The 23764-nt window shown below is 37.2% G+C and overlaps 1 protein-coding gene across 5 annotated transcripts in view; it reads right to left on the bottom strand.

Moving 5' to 3' along the window:
- Positions 1-23764, bottom strand: part of Sbno1 (strawberry notch homolog 1) — a 57499-nt gene that overhangs the window by 12646 nt on the left and 21089 nt on the right. For 4 of the 5 annotated variants that reach the window (XM_015502421.2, XM_048785509.1, XM_015502424.2 and 1 more), the window contains 20 exons: positions 23013-23109; positions 19135-19295; positions 17804-17937; positions 17551-17641; positions 16238-16399; positions 14159-14294; positions 13834-13939; positions 13548-13701; positions 13023-13205; positions 11862-11959; positions 10199-10350; positions 8635-8832; positions 8086-8253; positions 7032-7207; positions 6488-6619; positions 5091-5226; positions 4042-4154; positions 3870-3941; positions 3162-3261; positions 455-529 (listed from right to left, as the gene is read on the bottom strand). In XM_015502421.2, coding sequence (XP_015357907.1) covers positions 455-529; positions 3162-3261; positions 3870-3941; positions 4042-4154; positions 5091-5226; positions 6488-6619; positions 7032-7207; positions 8086-8253; positions 8635-8832; positions 10199-10350; positions 11862-11959; positions 13023-13205; positions 13548-13701; positions 13834-13939; positions 14159-14294; positions 16238-16399; positions 17551-17641; positions 17804-17937; positions 19135-19295; positions 23013-23109 — 2644 coding nt within the window. The remainder of the gene's footprint in view (positions 1-454; positions 530-3161; positions 3262-3869; positions 3942-4041; positions 4155-5090; positions 5227-6487; positions 6620-7031; positions 7208-8085; positions 8254-8634; positions 8833-10198; positions 10351-11861; positions 11960-13022; positions 13206-13547; positions 13702-13833; positions 13940-14158; positions 14295-16237; positions 16400-17550; positions 17642-17803; positions 17938-19134; positions 19296-23012; positions 23110-23764) is intronic. The other variant, XM_015502423.2, reaches the window with a different exon arrangement.

Here is a 23764-nt window from a genome sequence, read left to right as displayed (position 1 = left end):
CTATGAAAACCAGTGAATCTCAACCTTGTCTGGAACACTTGTAAGCTTTGGAAAACTACCACCATCTGTGCTCCACACCTGGAGCCAGTATTACTTAAAAGTTAAACAGTTGATCATATTTGCAGTCAGGTTTGAGAACTACTGCTCAGTAGGCGTAATAGACTTTTCACTTCATTTGAATAAACCACAATACCCAAAAGCACACAGAGTGGTCAATAATGATAGATTAAGAACTATTGACTAAGGCTGGGGATATGGCTCAGAGATACAGTAATCTTCCCTGGCATGCATGAGGCCCTGGGTTTGATCCCCAGCACCCAAAGACGGTGCAAAAACAAAAACAAGAACACAACTACTGACCTAAAAGCTTCCTCTCTGTTGACAAAAACAAATATGACAAAATGGACTTCACTAATTTAAGCATTACATGCACATACAAAGTTAACAATACTACCTTTATCAAGAGTAAGAATTCCCGAGCGATCTTCTACATTGATCAGGCCAACTCCTATCAGTCCTTGTCGAACATCTGTAAGAAAATAAATTTGTAAGAAGCCTAATTCAAACAATCCAATGAGCTATTACACAACTAATCTAACTAGATAAATAATTCTACGTTAAGATCCAGCCCATCCGGGCATGGTGGCACAGCCCTGTAAATTCCAGCTACTGGGGATGCTGAGGTAGGAGGATTACAACTTGGAGACCAGCTTGGGCAAGTTAGCAAGACCTCATCAAAAACAAAAAGGGCTGGGGATGCTGCTTAGTGGTAGAGCACAGGACTATCGTGTGGAAGACCCTGGGTTCGATCTCCAAGGACAGAAGACGGGGAAAAATTTCAACCTACATATCTTCCACAGTTCCAAGTAGATGAATAAAGTGATACTCACAGTCCCCAAAGGTCTTTAGCCACTCCAAAATCCTGCAGTACTCAAACCTCATACTATATTACCTTCTTTCTTGTTTTTTCTTTCCTAGGGTACGGGGGTTCAAACCCAGGACACCTTGTGCTTGCTAAGAAGGTGACTTATTGAAATGTATATACCCATGGACCTTCATTAAAATATCTTTCCAATAGCAATACCACACAATGGAGACCTTTCTTTATGCAGCTGTCATGCACAGAATCTCAACCATTTTGGACAATCAGCAGAATATTGATCAAATAATTGTATAAATTAATAACATAATAATTCTTCTATCCAGATGTTACCATTATTGACAAAGTAATGCAAAAGGTAAATAACACGTAGTCAATATGCCTTGAATTCTAATACTAAGAGGGGAGTTTATGGACTTTTTTTTAAAAAAAGTAGGAGATTGGGAGTAGAGCTCAGTGATAGAGCACATGGCTAGCATGCACAAGGCCTTGGATTCAAACATGAGTATTGTAAAAGAAAGAAGAAAACCCAAACACCAAATACCAAAAGGAAAAAAAAAAGGTATATAGGTTCCAACCCAAACTTACAGAATAAGAGTAAATAAGCGAAGAGGGTCAACTCTGACCCAGACTTCTCCTTTTGGGAATCACTCCAATTGGGGAAAAATCACCTATATGTAAGGATAGCTGTGTAAGTTCAGCACTGTTTCTGGTGGCAAAAAATAGGAAACCATCTGAACAAAGTAAGTGAATAAACTGTCAGATTATTATTGCTATTAGCATGTATGAGACCCTGGGTTTGCTCCCTAGTACCATAAAATAAATGAACACAATAAGTAAATAAAGGAACACCCCAGCTGTTAAATAGAGAAAAGATGTGGAGTGCTGCCTCTGTTCACACCGTCAATTTCTGTGATTTCAGGGTTAAAAATTAAATGTGACTATTAACTTGTCATTCTGGAGAGAGGGGTTACTAGAAATTGAGCCCAGGGTTGCTCTACCATTGAGCTACATCCACAGCTCCCCTTTTTTTGTACCAGGGATTGAACTCAGGGGCACTTGACCATTGAACCACATCCACAGCCCTTTTTTGTACTTTATTTAGAGACAGGGTCTCACTGAGTTGCTTAAGACCTTGCTAAGTTGCTGAGGCTGGCTTTGAACTCATGATCCTCTTGCCTCAGCCTCTAGAGCTGCTGGGATTACAGGCATACACCATCGCACCCAGCTCCACAGCCCATTTTTTATTTTGAGATAGGGTCTCACTAAATTGCTGAGGCTGGCCTCAAACTTAAGATCCTCCCACCTCAGCAGCCTCTTGAGTAACTGAAATTATAAGATATCCATCACCATGCCCAGTTTCACTATACTTTAGTTGATTTTCATTATTTACAATGAATAAGTGATCATTTAATAATAACAGTAATTTTGTATACTTCCTCCAATGATCAAAAAAGTGAAAGAGAAAGAGTCTCCTTTCTTGGTCATTGGAGGTCTCTGAAGGAAAATAAGAACTGAGTTAAAGCTTTGTCATTTCTTCTATCAAAAGACAGGGATGATGACTACCCTTATCTGGAAGGTCAACATAGACTATTACAGATGCATATTAGTATGTCCTGATATACTGGAAAGCACTTTCTAGTGAAAAATGTCAATTCCACAATGACAACGCTTTAAGTTACCTGGTCTCTCCTTATATTTCAAAATATTTTCAGTTTTCCGAACTACTAAAATCTAAACTACTTATATTAACGGGGTGAGAAAAGTATAGATTTATAAATTTGGAATGAGTAATTTCCATAGTACTAGCAAGGATTTTTTTTAAGTATGAAAATTTCAAAAAAGAAGATCCTATAAGCCACATGTGCCCATTACCTAGTTTTTACAATGGTTACTATGTCCTTTCATCTACAATCCCCACAAAACCCATCCCCCAGATTATTCACCTTGAGGTTTTTTTAACATTAAAATGAAATTTTAAAAGGTATTTGGCAGAGTGATTTAATTTTTAAAAAAACTACCCTCTTCAAGTAAGTTCAGTTCTAAGACAACATGCAATAAATTCTGCCAAGAGCAAAAGCACTTTCATATGAATTCAGTTACTTATAACCAATCTGTTTATTATAAAAAGTAAACTAAGTTATCTGAAGTTTATAAGTTGTGTTCAAAGAAAAATAAAAACTAAAAAATAATAAATGTTAGAACAGGTTTTAATATATTCCTGTCAGTAAGTATTCTTCATGGTTATGACTTTTTTGTTATCACTATTTTTAAAAATTACCTTTAAAGAATTCTCCGGGATAGTCTGGAGGTGGTGATACCATAGGAGAGTCCAAATTTACAATGGATTTCATAACAATTTCTAAAGCATTTCTTCCATACTACAATAAAAACCAAAATATTTTAACCCACTTTCAGCACTTACAACATTTTTCAATTACATTTTAGACTGAATAAACTATTATTGTACTGAAGAATTCAAGACTAAAAGTTCTCAATTATCTATATATTTGATATGTCAGTACCTCCTATATGCTATGCAAGTGCTCTCCACATGCCACACTGTATGTCTATTCTGTTGCCGAGATCAAGCCTATGTACACATTGTTCAATAAACAATAATTTGCTTTACACTTCCAGGAACTTGCACTTGATTCATTCCTATTTATTATATTTCTATTTCCCAAAAGAAGTGGAAAGATAACTATATTGCAGTAGGCTCACTAAAGATGTAACATATATTTGAAATTCCGTCTTAAAGGAAGTCATAATATAAAAGCAAAACTAAAACTGCAGGCAGAGTTTTCAATTATATTTTTGGCAGTACTGGGGATTGAATCCATGCCTCACACTTGCTAGTTAAGTGTTCTACCAGTGAGCTACAGCCCCAGCCCATTTTCAGTTTTAAACAGTAACCTCTTTTCCTTTTGTCACTATAGACATCACATACTTCCACAAGTTTTCAAAAATACTGAATGCCAAAACATACCTTATTATCAAAGTTGAACCTGCTCAGGTCCCTGGATTCTGTTGCTCGCCTGTCTCCATGTGTAAGGGCCCCCTAGCAAAACACAATTTCCAATCAAAGCATGGTTAGCCCCCTTACTAGAAGACAGGTAACACAGACCATCTTTTACACACTAGACTACTCAAAAACTTACCAAACTCTCAAGTCTTTTAGCAACAATAGATGCAAATCTTTGTTCTCCCGCCAACTCAGAAATCAAAAAGACGTACTCGGGAGCAGTAACTTGGTTTGATCTATGAGTTCTTCCTGTAACAACATTTTCTTAGATGTCAATGATTACATTCACTAGAGACAGATACTCTGAGATATTTTCCTAGCATTTAAAATTAAGCTTATACTGAATAACCCATTAAGAGGAAAACAAAGAAATTGTTAACATTTTCCATAGCTACCCAAAAGTACACAGGTGAAAATACTGACAAAAGAAATGCAAATTCAGAGGAATACTCCCCCTTATGAGGAAACAGAACCTTTTGTGAGACTTAAATACTCAACGTATCATTATTGCTTAGTTTTGGGTAACCATAATGTTGCTAATATGCGGGCACTTTGGATTCTGCCAAAATTGTTGATATTAAATTACCATGTGTCAGGAATATGAAAATGGAAAGCACTAATGATGTACCATTAGTAGAGCTCCTGAGGACTGAAAAAGGGACATGGAAGAAAGAGATGCTGCTAACACAAACCCCATAAATCCTACAGGTCCAAAATGAAGATACTTATAAGAAGCCCCATTCTTAGATAAAATGCCAGAAAGCCCATGAAGTCTCCCAGATATCTCTCTCTCTCTCTCTATTCAGGGGGCGGGCTTTGTATGCCACGGATTGAACCGAGGGGCACTTCACCACTGAGCCACATCCCCAGTGCTTTTTAATACATTATTTAGAGAGAGGTTCTCACTGAATTGCTTGGGCCTCACTAAGTTGCTAAGGCTGGCTTTGAACTCATGATCGTCCTGTCTTAGCCTCTGGACCCACTGGGATTACAGGCATGCACCAACATGCCCAGCGGATAGTTTTAAAAATAGAAAACAATTCATGAAGCACTATATGTCATAATGTATATACAATATACCTTAAGTGCAAAATCCAAGATTTCAAGTTCTAAAATTTTATGTATGTACACACTTGCCCTATGATTCCCAGGATCCACCTGGTAAAATTCAGTGTAAGAACTCACCAAATTGTTGAATTGCTCTATCAGCACTCCATGGTAACTCCAAAGTCATATGAACTCTTCGCCTTTGATTTTTGGCTCTCCGATCTGCTTGTAATGAAATACCTGAGCTAGCAGCTTCTGAGATGATAGCAATATTCTATATTAAATATAAGAAAAAGAAAAATCACTTTTGTACACAAACAGGGCAGGCCCTAATTAAATACTATTTTCTGCCTTTCTCAATAATAGGACTCCCAGTTTTAGCTGGATACATGAATGCCTAGCTAGAATCATGATCAGCTATCCAAGTCTCCCTTATGGCTACAAGTGGGCTTGTAACCAGTTGGATGTAGATAGTAAGGTAAGTACAATATCCTAAAACGTGTTTAAATGTGGGGGACAATCTGGGCATGGTGGTACAGGCCTGTAATCCCAATAACTTCAGAGGCTGGGGCAGGAGGAGAGCAAGTCTTCTCTTTGGTAATACTGGAGACTGAACCCAGTGGCGGTCTTCCATGGACCTATACATGGCCAGCTCTTTTTACTTTGAGGCAGGCTCTTAGCTGCAGAGTCCTGGAACTTGTGATACTCCAGTCTTAGCCACCTGGGATTACAGGTGTGCAGTACCATGACTGCCTTTTATTTTTAGAAGACAACTTTAGGGGGTTGGGATTGTGGCTCAGCGATAGAGCGCTCGTCTAGCACGGGCGGGACCCGGGTTCGATCCTCAGCACCACATTAAAAAAAAAAAAAAGAAAGAAAGGAAAGAGAGGAAAGAGAGGAAGGAAAGGAAAGGAAAGCAAAGGAAAGGAAGGAAGGAAGGAAGGAAGAAAGGCATTGTGTTTGGGGGGGAAGACAACTTTAGGACAGAAGTTACATGCCTATTATTCTTTTTTAGTAAATAACTGGGACTATTTTACATGTTTTTATTATCATTTAATCATAAATTGAATACAATGAACCGGATATGTTTCTTGATAGTTTTGGGGTTTTTCTTTTTTAATGCACACTTGTGGATTCAATCCAGGGCCTTAAATATGCAAGGCAAACACTCTGGCACTGAGTTACACATCCTCAGCTCCCTTTTATTTTTACATAGGGTTTCACTAATGTGCCCAGGCTGATCTGCAATTTCTTGCCTCAGCCTACCAAGCAGTTGGCATTACAGGTGATAAATGTGAACCACCACACTAGGCATAGTTTTATAACATTTTTAAAAAAACAACTGTGAGGATGAAGGTTGTAGCAAAGTGATAGAACACTTGCCTAGCATGCACAAGGCCACGGAGTCAATCCATAGAACCACATGGATTTGCGCACAAAAGGTAACTTTAATAGGGAAAAAAGCCCTAAAGCTTAACATATGGGAATTCTTCCTTTCCCTTTTTTATAAATAAAAGCATCTAAGAAAAACATACCTTATCTCCATCCATAAATCTTTGTTTTTCTGTGATATTTAGTATTTCCACAGGCACATCAAGTTCAGATCTTGACTCATAAGATATGCTTCCATCGTCATTGCTCACAACCCGCCCCTTGCGGCCAGTCATCTGAGAAAAATGAAGACATTACAACAAGGTACTTGACTCTGGGGCATGCAACTCAGCAGCTCCTTCATTAAAGAAATTTAGGTAGCAGAAATAGACAATATTGCAACATAGTCCCTGAGAAAAACTGACACATGGCCACCATCACAAGGACTCTAATTCAAGTGTAGCAAGCACTGAGACTCAGGGCTCCAGACACACTTGTATACTGGAGACAAGATTTCATCAGCTCCAGGACAACTAGAGTAGAACGAGTGTTCTAAGAGTTACCAGAGGAAACCAGAAAGATTATGATGTGGTGATACCCATGCCACAAGTCACTCCACAGGGCTTAAATACCACTCAGTTATAACTTTTAAAAGTGGCTACATTGTTACCAAAACGACATAGCTCTAATAAAGTCCCACACATTTACCTCAGCAACGTTCTCTGGACCACCAAGCTCATCAATAAGTTCATCCAGAGTATTAGGCGGCAGGTCTTCGGCAAGCTTTTCCAATTTATCCAGAAGGTCTTTCTTCATCTGTTGGGCCCTTTCCACAGCATCCTGACTTGTTATGAGGCTACTGTTACTGTTGGTATTACTATTAGCTAGATTTAAAAGAATATTTTTAAAAAAAATCAATACAAAGTTTAAAAACTTGTTTCATTTAAAAGTAAATTTTGGGGGCTGGGGTTGTGGCTCAGAGGCGTGCACCACTTGGTTTGATCCTTAGCACCTCAATCAATCAATCAATCAATAAACTGAAAGTCCAACAACTGAAAAAATATATATAAAGACTACACACACACACACACACAGAAGAAAACCATATTAAAGATGGGTGTGTTGACCCATGACTATAATCCCAGTGGCTCAGGAGGATTTCAAGTTTGAGGCCAGCTTGGGCAACTTAGCCAGACCCTGTCTCAAAATAGAAAATAGAGGCTGGGGTTGTGCCTCAGTGGTAAAGTGCTTGCCTGGCATATGCGAGGTGTTGGGTTCAACCCTTAGCACTACATAAAAAAATGAATAAAGGTATTATGTCCAACTACAACTAAGAAGGGGGGGGGGAGGATAACAAAGCTCAGTGGTAGAGCACCTAAGAGTTCAGTCCATAGTACCACAACAAAGCATATTTTAGTCAGGCACAGTGGCGTACTCCTATAATCGCAACAATGGGGAGGATGAGTCAACAGGGTGGCAAGATCAAGGGCATCCTTGGTAACTTTGTGAGACCATCTCAAAACAAAAAATAAAGAGAGCACTGGGGTTATAACTTGCATGTATGAGGCACTGGATTCGATTCTTACGCCACATATAAGTAAAATAAAAGTCCACTGACAACAACAACAAAAAACATTAAAATACTACAGGGCTGGGGATATCAACTCAGTGGTAGAGTGCCCTGACTTCAATCCCTACTGTCACAATAAATAAACAGCATACATTACAGATAAAGCACATAAGCACATTTCTACAAAGATACCTGGTGTACTGTTAGGAGCGGGTGAGATAACTGGTGTAGATGAAAAACTAGGTCGTTTTGATCCAAGACCTGATGCTAATAAGGCACTTTGAATAGAATCTGGATCTATACTCTTCTTCTTTTTTTTATCTTTGTTTTTTTTGTGATCTTTTCTGATTAACCAGGGATCTGAAAGTCAAGAAAAGATGTCAAATCATCTGTTGAACACACAATATTTAAAGAAGACAACCCCTAACCTTTGAATATTTTTATATTGTGAACTGATACTTCTGAGTCGTCATCACAATGTCCAGTATAACCTTGCCATAAACACAGGCACCATCCCACATTTTGAAGTTCAATTAAAACAACTGCTCAAAACAGATTATCATCTGCCATAAATGAGGTTCAAACCTCCCAAAGACAGATAAGCTAGGAGCTTCCCACCAAGCAAAGGTTAGGACTATGTGACCATTTGTACTACACAGAAAAAAAGATGCTAATATTCCATTGTCGAATACCCTGGAGCATAATATCCTTCATTCACACCCAATACACAGAAAAACTTACCATCTTCATCATCTTCACTAGACTCATCTCTAAACGGATTGAAATCATCATCGTCTCCAGAGCTCATGTTTTTAGAGCTCTCATAGTCACTTTCTTCATTGTCAGAGGCATCGGACTCACTTCCACTGTCATCAGAACTGCTACCAGTAAGGCCACCAACTTTTCGAGCTTTTTTGGCTTCTCGAGCTATTTCTTCACCTACTCTCAAGTCGCAAAAAAGATAGTTAGCCAAAATACATTTTTAAAGACCAGGACATCACACTTAGGTCATGAGTTAATTCAAATGAGAAGCACAGACGGAAAACATTTAGGCAAATATATAATTACAAAGAAAACTCGCAATCAAATGCTAACCTTTTGGTTATAACCTAACAACTCAGGTTATATTCAATGATTCTTGAGAAAAAAATCAGATATCCAAGAACATACTCCAGACCTGCTTACAAAGTGCACATATTTCAAAACAAATTCAGGACAAAAGACTTAAGATGGAATCTCTGGGCCAAACACAATTTCATTGTGTAACAGGTTGTGGGAAGAGCCCAAATAATAAATACAGGTTCATGGTCATGGAATACATATAAAGTATCAATTTATAAATTCTCGTTTTTAAAGGTAAACAAGCTGTTGTTCTGAACTATTTTACTTATTATTTTAGTTCTGGGGACTCAACCCAGGGGTACTTTATCAATGAACTACATCCCCAACCCTTTTTTGCTTTTGAGACAGCCATTTCACCAGTTTCTCTAAGTTGCTGACACTGGCCTTGAACTTACTATCCCTGCTTCAGCCTCCTGCGTACCTGGGATTACAGGCATTTGCAATGAAACCCTGCCCAAATCCTTCATTTTTCATTTTGCGAAAAGGTTAGGTAAAGTTGCTGAGGCTGACCTTCAAATTGCAATCCTCCTGTCTCAGCTTCCCAAGCCACTAGGATTACAGGTGTGCACCACCATGCCCAGCCTAAAGGCTCTTTGAATTCCTCACGCAACTCTATTTATTAAAAGGCAGTTCTAACGATTGAAAGTCCCAGATTTTGGTCCACATGGCATTGTTCATTAGCCATGTGAAGGTGGAACATTCCTGAACCTATTTATCTTTTTTTGTGTTTTTGTTTTCCTGTCTATAAAACTAAAAAAGCAAAATCTAATTTCCTACGACCTCTGGTGGGTTAAATAACATAATATATGGTCAAATGCTTGACCACAGCGTCTAGCACCTGTCAACTGTTCAAGATCTAAATTAAAACAGGGTATAGTTTCACACTCAATACTACAGAAGCACACCAGTGAAAACTGACCACCTCTTGCCAGTATGAGGACAGTAGTTCATTCATAAAACAAAGTTGTTTCAAAATATTCAAATTTGGGCTAGGGATGTGGCTTAAGCGGTAGCGCGCTCGCCTGGCATGCGTGCAGCCTGGGTTCGATCCTCAGCACCACATACAAACAAAGATGTTGTGTCCGCCGAAAACTAAAAAATAAATATTAAAATTCTCTCTCTCTTTAAAAAAAAATTCAAATTTAAGTTCTTTCAACATTAACATTTAAGGAAAAGCACTCACCTTTCCGCTTCTTTACTTTACTTTCTTTACAAGGACTATCTCTGGGTGAGCTGTTATTACTTGGAGCCGTCAGATCAATTCCCAGCAGACTATAAAGTTTCTTTCTATCTGGAGCAGGGAAGTGTTTTTCAATGAGTGACTGTAGGACTCCTCTGTAGGAAAGAGAATAATTTATTACATGTAAAGTCCTACTAAATATATTTCTATGAAAAAAATACACTTTGCTCAATCTTACAAAACACAACCCAGTTCAAATAAATTCTAATTTTCTAGGTCAAATCTGTACAATTATTATATTGTACACAAAATCACATAAGCAGTTTTCATATGTCCTCATAGCTACACTATAAAGTAAAAGACCTGGGTATAGTAGAACATAACTGTAGTCCCACTACCTGGAGGCATGGCAGGAGGATCATTTGAGCCAAGACCAGCCTGGGCAAAATAGCAAATACTGGGAAAAGGAAAAAAAACAACAACAACAAACCAACCCCCAAACCAGCTACTCAGGAGAATCCCAGACTGGGCAACAAAGTGACCCAGTATTTGTGAGGCCCTGGATTTACTTCCTGGTGCCACAAAATAAACACAATCAAATTCATTATTTTGGGGGGGGGGGGCAAGGTGTAGTGGCAGATACCCTTAATCCTTTAATATTAGTGACTTGGGAGGCTAATGCAGAGGTATCACAAGTTCAAGGTTAACCTAAATGAATTATATATTCAGGCAAATATATAATTACAAAGAAAACTCGCAATCAAATGCTAACCTTTTGGACTCCCCTAACAACTCAGGTTATATTCAATCACTCTTGAGAAAAAAAATCAGATATCCAAAACCCTGTTTCTAAAAAATAAGTGAATAATAAAATGGCTGGGATGTAGCTCAATGGTAGATAGCCAGAATTTAATTCATATTACTACAGGAAAATATAAACTTGATAACATTTTAACGCAATATAGCACTTCAATGTTTAATAAGATGTTTTATATTTTTTTCCTTAGGAAGCCTTTGAAATCTGGTGTGTATTTTACATTAATGGCACTAAATCTGGAAAGGTCATTTCAACTGCTCAATAGCCACATGTGACAGGTGGCAGTTCTAGGCAGTTAAGCACAGAAAAATACAAATTTTGCTAAGCTGTTCTCAGTTGTATTTACCTGTATTCCCAAAGGCAAGAAAGAGTATAAAGATTATATACTAATTTTATTATCAGAATTTTTTAAGATTTTGGAAGATCTCAGGTCTATTTTTTTTTTTTTTAGGTATGGGGATATATGGGGGGTTTTCCATATTTTCTAGCATATCTTATAATGGGGCTGACTACAGTTACTATTCTTCTGCGAAATAAAAAATACATAAAGCTTAACTGAAACCGAATCACATTGTCACATATTTCTAAGATGTACAACACAAAAATTAAGTTCTTCTGTTAGTTCACATATTATGTGTAATACTGGCAAAATGCTTAACATTTCAGGATCATGAGATTTTTATATTATTAATTCCCAAAAGACACTGCAATATAAACAAGAACAGAATTGCAAAAACCCAGAAGGGTAAACTTTTGAAAATATAAGTGAACAAAAAATTCTGCCTCAAGGAAATGCCAACATTTGAACTAATCTAAGTAAAAACTCAAGAAGAAAACCAAAAATGTTACTTGGCAGTTGAAACAAAATCATTCAATTCTCCTCCGCCCTCTTCCAAGGCTTCTAAAGTCCTAGCTTCTCCTGTGGACTGCAGACCAATTACGACGCACTGGAGAAAAGAAAATGTATTTATTATAAGTGTATTTAATATAAATAAAAATATATTTATGGTTTCTTATGAAGACATATTTTCAAATAGTGAAAACTTGTTGTCAAAGAATGGGCCTGTAATTCCAGCAGCTCAGGAGGTACAGGCAGGAGGATTGCAAGTTCAAAGCCAGCCTCAGCAACAGCAGGGAGCTAAGCAACTCAGTGAGACCCTGTCTCTAAATAAAATATAAAACAGGGTTGGGGATGTGGCTCTGGGGTTATGTGTCCTTGAATTCAAAATTTTCACAGAATGACACCATTAATGTAAAGAATGTTTGATTCATTACATATATTCGAGATATACTATATCTCAAAAACTCAGGAAATAGATTATAAATAGCAAGCAAGATTACTATTCCTGACTTTAGGGAGTTTACAGCTCTTGTGTTTTAAGTAGATACTATATTCATCAAGGGTTAGGGTTGTGGCACAGTGGTAGAGCACTTGCCTTGCATGTACAAGGCACTGGGTTCAATTCTCAACACCTCATATAAACAAAATAAAGGCATTCTGTCCATCTACAACTACAAAAATTTTTCTTTAAAAAAAGGCTGGTGATGTAGGGCTGGGCTGTGGCTCAGCAGTAGACCGCTTGCCTAGCATGTGCGAGACCCTGGGTTCAATCCTCAGAACCACATAAAAATAAATAAATAAAATGAAGATATTTAAAAAAGGGGGACCACGATGCAGCTCAGTAATTAAGTGTCCTAGTTTCAATCCCCCATGAAAATAAAGAAAGAAAGGGGAAAAAAAAAAACAGTTTAAGGAGATACACATCCCCAGATCATTAGCAGTGACAGGTAGGGATGGCAGACATAGAATTATTTATTATATCATATACTGAACTATCTAAAAAATGTTCTAAACAGACACTGGTTTTATGGTTTTAAAAAATCTATGTTTATAAGTTTTAATACATTAATATATTTGCAACTATTCTTCAGAAGATCCAACTCACAAGTAGAAAAAACACCCACAAAACTAACAACTTAAGGAAAACCAATAAGTCTTCCCCAACTTACTTTTCCATTCTTGATTTCCTCCCGAGCTAGTTGCACAACCCTTTTAACTTTGGATGCTATGCACAAGTATTTGAAAAACCTCTGGTGAGCGGACCAGAACTGACCCCACATGGACTTCTTCATTCGTTGTTCGGCATCAATCAGATCTGCAGCTTGCTGAAACCGCTCTCTGGCAATGACCCACTGAAGATACAGAATCAACATTTTACATATTTCATCTATGAACACAGCTATATAATGCAGTTATTCAATCTTCAGTAACTGGGAATCAAAATTTCTTAATACATAATGCAGTTATCTTACAGGATATAGCTACATTATAATTTCAAAATTTATGTAACCGAAATAAATGGAAAACCTGGAAAATTTGGGAAATGATGACTTGGGTAAATAGCATGTCATAATATTTATTTGTTGTTTCACAGCGAAATGGTTTCTTGTGGGCTGAGACATTACAATGGACAGACCTAACAGAAGTCTTATCAATTACATTAAAAGCATCAGAAATTAAGAAACATTTCTCACCAGCTTGACTGCTTTGTTATACATTTTAACATAGCTCTGAGAAAGAAGAACTTCCTCAATTTTGAAGGTCACTCCAGTAAAGCTCAGCTGTCGGGCAATGTACATTCCTCTAAGCTTCATATCCATGGCAACAATTTCCATGGCACCAACCCCTCTGAATAAAATTAAAACACACAGTAACTATCAGTAAATAAATTAGAACTTAACATACAGTGATGGGGTTTTAGCAGTAACACATCTATTAAAGATTCCTAATGGGAAAAGTATGCGTCATAAGCCATATTACCTGCGTTCCACTGCTTGAATAAAATCACTGAATTCTCTAAATGGAGTTCCCTCACCCCATATTCCAAGACGGTTCATGTAGGCCATGTTGCGCGGTTCAGAAGCACCTGGAAAACCCCCAAATATATTAGAACTGCAAAAATGGCATATACCTATCTCTGGTTTTTTTTTTTTTTAAACAAAGTTGGTGTTATTTTATTTGGACCTTTTTTATTTTGTTAATTTATATGAATCGAACTCTGTGCCTTGCATATACTAGGCAAGTGTTCTACCACTGAACTACAACCCCAGCCCCACCTATCTCTTTACATTAGAAAACTACTTACCAGTGGCACTAGCATAAACAACTCTGGCTTTTGGCAATTTGTTCTGAAGCTCCAGAACTGCTAAGCCTGTCTTGGTTGGCTTTGAAGAACCAACAGGACAAAGGTTTTTTGCTTTATGACATTCATCAAACACTATCTATTAGGAACAAATTAAGGAACATATCACATTAATATTAAATGCCATGGAAGGAGACCCTCATTGTTACACATATTACATATAAGAGGTTGTGAGGGAAAGGGGAAAAAAACAAGGAGAGGGGCTGGGGATGTGGCTCAAGTGGTAGTGCGCTTGCTTGGCATGCATGTGGCCCGGGTTCGAACCTCAGCACCACATACAAACAAAGATGTTGTGTCCGCCAAAAACTAAAAGAATAAATATTAAAAATTCTCTCTCTCTCTTTAAAAAAAAAAAAAAAAAAACAAACAAGGAGAGAAATGAATTACAGTAGATGGGGTAGAGAGAGAAGATGGGAGGGGAGGGGAGTGTGGATAGTAGAGGATAGGAAAGTTAGCAGAATACAACAGATTACTAATATGGCATTATATAAAAATGTGGATGTGTAACCGATGACGATTCTGCAATCTGTATTTGGGGTAAAAATGGGAGTTCAAAACCCACTTGATCTAATGTAATGAAATATGATATGTCAAGAGCTTTGATAATGATTTTGAACAAACCAATTAAAAAAAAGAAAGAAAAAAAAAGAAAAGCTACTGGTATGGTTAAAAAAAATATTAAATGCCTATGATTTTCAGCAAAAATTAACTTTTTCTTTGATGTCTTCTGGTTTTCTTTTCAAGATTACAGGCGTGGGCTGAGGATGTGGCTCAAGCGGTAGTGCGCTCGCCTGGCATGCGTGCGGCCCGGGTTCGATCCTCAGCACCACATACAAACAAAGATGTTGTGTCCGCCGAAAATTTAAAAAAATAAATCATTTAAAAAAAAATTCTCTCTCTCTTTCCCCCATCTCTTCAAAAAAAAATGATGGTGAGCCAGATCATTTAAAAAAAAAAAAAAAAAAAAAGATTACAGGCGCATAGGAAGATCTCTATGTGCTTCTCCTCTATTTCATCCCCCGCCCCCTCCTCCCAGGCTCTGAGGAATCCACTGAATTTGGTATTTATCTTAACCACTGTGTATGTGAACAGTACTAAGAATTAAACCTATGAGCACTTTACTACTGAGCTACATCACATCCCCAGTCTTTTTAAATTTTAAGACAGGGCTAAGGCAGGTCCAAAATTGCACTGCTCTTGCATAAGCCTCCAGAATCACTGGGACTACAGGAATACACCAAGCTGTCCAGCTATTTTTTAAAATCCTGAGACAGGGTATGGCTAAATCACCCAGCTGTGCAAAGACTTGTAGTCCTCCTGCCTCAGCCTCCCAAGCTGGAATTCCAGGCAAGTGGCGCTGTGCCTGAACAGATATTTAAGTTCTTAATTAGAATGAAAAAAATACCTGCTGCAAGAGAGATATTTTGGTAAAAACTATGTACTTAGAAGAATAATTGGCAACTAATTTAACCAGCACTTTAATTTAACCAGGACACTTTATGTCCCTCATGCAGGATGATATAAAATGTGCTATGAACAAATACATTTTGAAAAAAATATTCTCAGGTACTAAATGTTTAAATATGCAATATAAATCCCCAAATAAGTTAACAGGGGGCTGGGGATGTGGCTCAAGCGGTAGCCGGCTCGCCTGGCATGCGTGCGGCCCGGGATCGATCCTAAGCACCACATACAAACAAAGATGTTGTGTCCGCTGAAAACTAAAAAAGAAATATCAAAAAATTCTCTCTCTCCCCCTCTCTCACACACTCTCTTTAAAAAAAAAAAAAAAGGTTAACAGAATAATTCAGAATTCCCCTATATATAAACACTTCCCAAAACCAGGAGTTTAAATATTGATGCACTATCTGACAGATTTTCCAGGTGCCTTAGACTCTAATCATTAAAGTGCTCATTTTCAAAAATTATTAAACTGAGCATTCTTCCTTTGTGAAGGTACTTCCTTACAAATCTTTGTGTAATTAAGAAATATAAAATAAATACAACTTTCATAAAGGATACCACTCCATCGAAGTCATCACCGCACCAATGCAGAAGTTGTTTTAACCTAGTTTTATATTTACCACCAGATTGGCTTTCACCAATAAGGGAAGAATAGGTAGCAAAAATAACACCCTTTTTCACACTCCCATTATGTTTGGAAGAAATTTTTCCATATTTAAACTAAAAAAAAAAAGAGAGAGAGAAGAATGTGATTAGCATACCTTTCTCTTGGAAACATTTATCCCATCCCAACCTCTTCACCTGGTAGGCTCAAGACAAGTACAGAAAAATCAAACTACCACTTAAGACAATATGCAAAATTTCTTGTATGTACACACACACACTTTTTGGTACAGGATTTACTTTTCAAATTCTCAAGAAAATCTATCACCAAAAAATGAAAACCAAACTCCCCTAAGAAAAAGGTACAATACTTACTCCACAAATATTTATTGTAGACTGATTATACGGCAGGCACTGTGATTTAAGTTCTAAGAGTATGGATTTATGAGTAATAGTTAATACGCTCTTACTCATCTATACTGCTCAAAAATAAAAACCATTTGTAGATGCCAGTTGCATGTTTTTAAATTGTTCGTAGTCAAAACAGTGTTTTTAACTGCCCATCAATTCAATTCATTATTCAGATCCCCTGTTCATCAGTGACTTGCTTATTGGAGAGGCAACAGCAAAAAATGAACCAATTTAGGACTCACTGGGAAAGTAGACTTACATGTACTTTTTTTTTTATTTGCACTCTACCACCGTGCCACAACCCCAGCCCCAACACGTACTTATTTTTAAGGATAATGGGGAGTCACTTGTAGGTCTGTCACATGTACCTTTACAATTAAAAGATGCACAGAATGTTAATAAAGCTTTCCTAAATGAACAATAAGGTTCTAATCAAATTAAAATTTGCTTTAGACACCAACATACATTTTCTTGCAGACACGCAAGTCCATTAGCTGGACAAATACTGAAAACAGTCTCCAAGCCAATTTCCAACATACACTACAGGGGATTTGGTGACCTAAAATGACAGGCACACTACCTTTCTACACTACCCTTATAGCCATAAAAAATTACTCTAGAAACTAACACTGAAGACTTAGAGGCTAAATGCTATTACAGCAGGGAACTTGCCTATTTTGCTTGCTACTATATGACAAAGAGTCAAACCCTCAAAGAGCAGCTGGCACTCACTACCCTTTCTATGGAATAGCTCATTTAATCCTCAGCAACTGTGGAAAGAGTAGAAACTATTACTCCCATCTCAAAGAGGAGTCAATACTTTACTAAATTTCCAACTGAACAGGAAACTTTCATACCTTATTTAATGAATGAACCAAAATGTTTTTTGCTCCAATATCCCTCAAATCTCTTTCAGCATCATACTTTAAGTCATTTGAAACACTAAACCTGTTTTAAAGAAAAAAAAAATTAAATTCAAATCACATCATTCTAGAATTCAGGAATAAAGCCAGGTTTTGACACTTCAAAAGACCTACACACTAAAACCCATCTCTATATGAAGTTAATTATTCAGAAATGAGAGCTACTGAAGACAAACCAAACTCTTACCATAATGCTCTTTTTCTACTCAACAAGTAATTTTCATAGATGATTCCTGCTATCGTCCTGCCTTTTCCCACACCTGCACCATCACCTATTAGGAAGCCAGCTCGATCTCCATTAGGTAGGAATGTTTCATGTTGCTGAAAAAAAAAAAATGGTTAGAGTGTAATCCTATATACGTGTATGGTTTTTTTTTAATTTATTTTTGTTTATTTATTTTATGTGGTGCTGAAAAATATATGTATATATTTTTTAAATGATTTTACTTATTTGTTTTCAGTAGTGCTGAGGATGTAGCCCAGTGTCACACACATGGTAGGCAAGTATTCTACCACTGAGCTACAACTTCAGCCCCAATCCTATATATATTTTTATCTTTCATATATGGTTTAAAGAACATACTGACTTCACCTATTTTTACATGAATTACAAAGGGTTTAGTACTTCAAGGTAAATACTCTTTACAGACTTATCACATTTTCTTCTCTTATTTTCCCAGTCATCAAAAACTCAGGCTATAAAATGGTGAGAAATCCTCCATACCCCTTTCAACACTTACATACTCAAATGCAAACTTCTATGTCACACGTGATTTGGGGTGGGTGTTAGCTATGTAAGTCATTAATTTCAGAGAAATAAAAAATGTCTAAAATCCTTTCAACACTGGTGTTTAACTCTAGGTCACATAGCTTTCAAGGCCTATTGAATACGCCTTGCAATGTGGTCACATATATTTACTCTATCATCCACAAAAGTAGGAGCAGTCTATCTTTCCAGCTTTGGGTAGTAACAAATATCCACACATACGTATTTTTATTTTTGGTACTGGGGATTGAGCCCAGAAATGCTTTACTACTAAATTATATTTTTATTTTTAATTTAAGACAAGTTCTCAATTGCTAGCACAGGTCTTAAACTTGTAATCCTCTTGACTCACACAGTGATTACCAGCATGGGCCATTGTGCTTGGCTTTTTTTGTTTGTTTTGAGGTACTGGAACCCAGGGATGCTCTACCACAAAGCCACATCCCCAGTCCTTTTACTCCCAGCAACTCAGGAGGCAGAGTCAGGAAGATCACAAGTATAAGGCCAGTCTCGGCAAACTTGGTGAGACCCTCGCTCAAAAAAAAACTTTAAAAAAAAAAACACACAAACAAAAACACTGGGGATATGGCTCAGAGGTAAAATACCCCTGAGTTCAATCCTTAATACAAAAAAATAAAAATAAAAAAGATTTTCATGCAAAAAAGCTACCTTTCAACTAAAATAACCATAGTACACAGACTCAGGTAAAAAAAAAACATATATATTATATATAATTATGAATTCTTGCTTACCTGGGCTGCATATGTAACTGCTTCAAGCTGTAAAGCTGATAACCAGCCATTATCTATGGTCTCTTCAGAAATAGATGTTTTGTACCAAACATCAGGAGGAGTAACACTGGATAAAGAGCTAGTTTCCACTACAGCATCTGGGTGACGCAGGCCAATTTTCACTAGAAAATTTTTAAAACACTTCATTTATAACATTCTAATAACATTTCCAGTTTTATTCTAACATTTTTCTTAAAACAAGAAAATAAATAACTACTCCAAGGTTGTAGAGAAAAAGTTACTGATAATAAAGTAAATAAATTTGGCTAAAATGAGTAACAACTGCATATGATTTGGACAGAGACACAATGATAAGGTCTAATTTTAAAACTCAGAAATTAATTGGGCATTGTGGGCATGTGTATAGTCCCAGGACGTCAAGACAGGAGGATCGCTCCAGTCGATGAGTTTAGAGGCCAGCCTGGGCAACATAGCAGGACATTATTTCAAAAACTAAATAAAGTAAAAAAAAAAAAAATTCAAAGACACGAATTCAGTGCACACCATCAGGTTTTCCAGAAATAACTCATTAATCCTAGGTTATACCTCACTCATTTCATTCAGAGAAATAAATCTGTAATCTGATTTTACTTTGAAAGGAAAACTCTACCTATAATATTAAAGAGCAATTAACTCCTCACAATGTAGAACACTAATAATCTTAAATGGTGGCAAATGTTTTCTGATCAAATAGTAAATATTTTCAGTCATACAGCTTCCCCTGTAACTACTACAGTGGAAAAGCAGCCATGGACAGTAAATACACCAACGAGTATGACCATGTTTCAACAAAACTTCATTTACTAAAGCAGGGAATGGTTTGGATTTCATCTGCTAACCTCTGTTTTAAAAGGTCATAGGCAGCTGGGCTCAGTGGTGAATACCTGTAATCCCAGCAGTTCAGAAGGCTGACACAGGAGGATCTCGAGTTCAAAGCCTGCCTCAGCAATGGTGAGGTGCTAAGCAACTCAGTGAGATCCTGTCTCTATGTAAAATACAAAATAGGGCTAGGGATGTGGCTCAGTGGTCAAGTGCCATGGGGTTCAATCATCAGTTCCCTTGTCCCTCTCAAAAACAAAAAAAAACATAGACAAGTTCCTGACCCTCTCAAAATAAATAAATAAAAATCATAGACAAATTCTTGACCCTTGTGTGAAAACTTTAAATTTAGAAGAAAAAAACAATTCCAGACACCATACCCACCCCGTTTGAGATTCTTTTTTTTTTTTTTCCTTTCCTGTACTGGGGGTTAAACTAAGGGTCACTCAACTGCATTCTTACCCCTTTTTTTATTTTGAAACATAGTCTCACTAAATTGCCCAGATTGATGTCAAATTTGCAATCCTCCTGGCCCCAGGCTTCCAAGTTGGTGGCATATATGTGTACATCCCCACTCCTGGCTCAAACCCAATGGCTCATGCATGCTAGGCAAGCACTCTACCACAGAGCCACAACCCTGGCCCAGAAAACTCATTTTAAATATTTAGTGTATCAGGGACAACATGAAGTTGGTCAACAGAATTTTAGTTCAATTTAAATATTACTATTGTAGGGGCTGGGATTGTAGCTCAGTTGGTAGAATGCTTGCCTAGTGAGCGTGGGACACTGCGTTTCATCTGCAGCGCCATATAAAAATAAAATTTTCCATAGGAAAAAAAACAATAAAACACCTTTTTCCAAGATTTTTTAAAGTACCTTTGTTAAACCCCAGCCCTTGGGCTGGGGATGTGGCTCAAGTAGTAGCGCACTCACCTGGCATGCGTGAGGCACTGGGTTCGATTCTCAGCACCACATAAAAATAAAGACATTGTGTCCACCTAAAACTAAAAAATAAATATAAAAAAAAAACCCAGTCTCTCCAACATTTTTTTAAAATATTTTTTTAGTTGTTGACAGACCTTTATTTTTATTTATTTGTATGCGGTACTGAGAATCGAACCCAGTGCATCACACATGCTAGGCAAGCGCTCCACCACTGAGCTACAATCCCAACTCCATTTTTTTTTTAGTATTTATTTTTTAGTTGTAGTTGAACACAATACCCCTATTTCGTTTATTTATTTCTATCTGGTGCTGAGGATCGAATCTAGTGCCTCACGCGTGCCAGCCAAGCGCTCTATCCCTGAACCACAACCCCAGCCCAATAAAAATATATTTTTAAAAAAATAAATATTAGCAGCTTTTTACAAATTCTAAAATTTATAAAAGATATTTTCTAGACATAGATTTTCATCCATGATATTACCCACACAAAATGAAAAAGTAAAAATTTCTATATAAACACTTAAAAATAATTAAATTTCAACTTTATAGAGTGGCCACTAAAAAAATTAATCATGGATATTATCTTATAGGCAAAAACTATGTTAAGAAAAATCAGTGATTTTTTTTTTTTAAACATTTATTTTTTAGTTGTAGTTGGACACAATACTACCTTTGTTTATTTATTTTTATGTGGTGCTGAGGATAGAATGCAGGGCCTCACACATGTTAGGCAAGTGCTCTACCACTGAGCCATAGCCCCAGCCCAAAAATCAGTTATTTTTAAATAGCACAAGTTATTTAAAAGTCCAATGTCTTTATGCTTTTGAATAACCTGTGCAAAATATACATTATTACATATATTTACATCTCTACAATTTGTTTCGATTTTATAAGCTCTATTTATTTGAGCAAAATAAACTTTAAACAAAATATAACCCAAGAATTTCTTTTTTTTGGTACTAGGGACTGAACCAAGGGTATTTAAACACTGAGCCACATCCCCAGTCCATACTTTATGTTTTGTTTTGAATCAGGCCTCACTAAATTTGGTGAGGTTGGCTTTGAACTCAAGATCTCCTACCTCAGCCTCCCAAGCTGCTGGGATTACAGGCATGCACCACCATGCCCAACTATAACCTAAGAATTATTAATCTTAGTTTTAAAAAAACTTCAACCTGGGGGCTAGGGTTATGGCTCAGTGGTACAGTACTTGCCTAGCATGTATGCATGAGGCGCTGCGTTCGATCCCCAGCACTATATAAAACAATAAGTAAACAAAATAAAGGTATTGAGTCCATCAACAACTAAAAATATTATTTAAAAAAATCTTCAATCTATAACAAAGTTTTCAAATTGTGTAGAGGAAAAAAAATCCTCAGTAAAACTTTCGTATAGCTTTACTTATTCTTATGGTACTGGAGACTGAATCCAGGGACCCTCTACCACTCAGTTATATGCTCACTCCTTTTTGTTTTTTATATTGAAGTAAGATAAAATTTCAATTTCTCAGGCTTGCCTCAAACTTGCAATCCTTTCTCAGCCTCCCTCCTAGTTGAGATTACAGGCAGGCATCATTGCACCCAGCTAACGTAACCAAAACACATTATAAAACTTATATTAGTCAAATCCTATGGTATTCAATACTAACAAGTTCTAATGGATAAAAGTGAGTACGGGAGCCAGGTGTACTAATGCATGCCTGTAATACCAGCTACTTGGGAGGCTAAAGCAAGAGAATTACAAATTCAAGGCCAGTCTAGGCAATTTATTAAGACCTTGTTTCACAATAAAACAATATGGAGCCAGATGTGTGGCAGATGCCTATAATTACAGTGATTTGGGAGGGTGAGGCAAAAGGATCACAATTTCCAAGCCAGCCTCAGCAACTTAGCAAGGCCCTAAGTATCTCAGCGAGACCCTGTCTCAAAAGAAAAACTAAAAAAGGGCTGTTTCTGAGAGATTAAGCAACCTTGGGCTCAATCCCCAATACCACAAAAAGATAGTGTAGAGAAGAGTTATTTAAATTCCAGAGGAACCCAGAAGTCTTATAATTTTGACAAATCCCAAAGACTTACACTTTATTGGCATATATTCAGCATAGGTTTCTGCATGACCCATTTCTTCTTCATCTTCTTCCTCTGGTTCATCTTCCTCTTTTACAACAGGAACCTTCTGTAACAAAGAAAGTATCATCAATACCAAGTCCAGAAGCCAGAGGCCCAGCCAACACAGAAAAACTATTCTGCGGGAATATCCACAATCTTTATACCTGGAAAGTTTGTAATGTCACCTCTTGCACATTTCCTAAAAACTTAAGTCATACTTTGCAACTTCCCTGCTTCTCTAATGATAAGCACAGCCAACAGCAACCCACTCTACTCCTTACAGACAAATCAGTAACCACAGGGCTCCAATCCCTCAGTCACCATTATCTGGAACTATTTTTCCCTTCAATACTACCTCTCTGTTACCCACATCTCACTCTAATATCTCAGTCCTCCTCATTCCAATTCCAGTGCTAGAAAGAACAAGGAATGTGAAGACTAAAAGTGAAATAGCCCAACACAGAGTCCATGCAATCACAGCAGAACTAAGTCTCACATCGGGACCACCTTCTCATTCCACTCCCTCGTGTCTTCTTTCCCTCAGATGCTAACATCAAAACTCAAGAGATTCTGGAGTTTAAAGACTCTTCAAGAGTACAGAGAATTTACTCAAGACTTCTGTTTCTCCACAATCACAACAAGCACATATAAGGTGGCCACAGACTTCATTCTTCAAACCTAACACACTTGAGGGTAAAATGGAGTGCTATAAACAGTTACAC

Source organism: Marmota marmota, unplaced genomic scaffold (genome assembly GCF_001458135.2).
Source record: "Marmota marmota marmota unplaced genomic scaffold, marMar, whole genome shotgun sequence".
Taxonomy (NCBI): Eukaryota; Metazoa; Chordata; class Mammalia; order Rodentia; family Sciuridae; genus Marmota; species Marmota marmota.
Note: the sequence above shows the minus strand (reverse complement) of the source record. Positions and strands in the feature narration are given on the sequence as shown.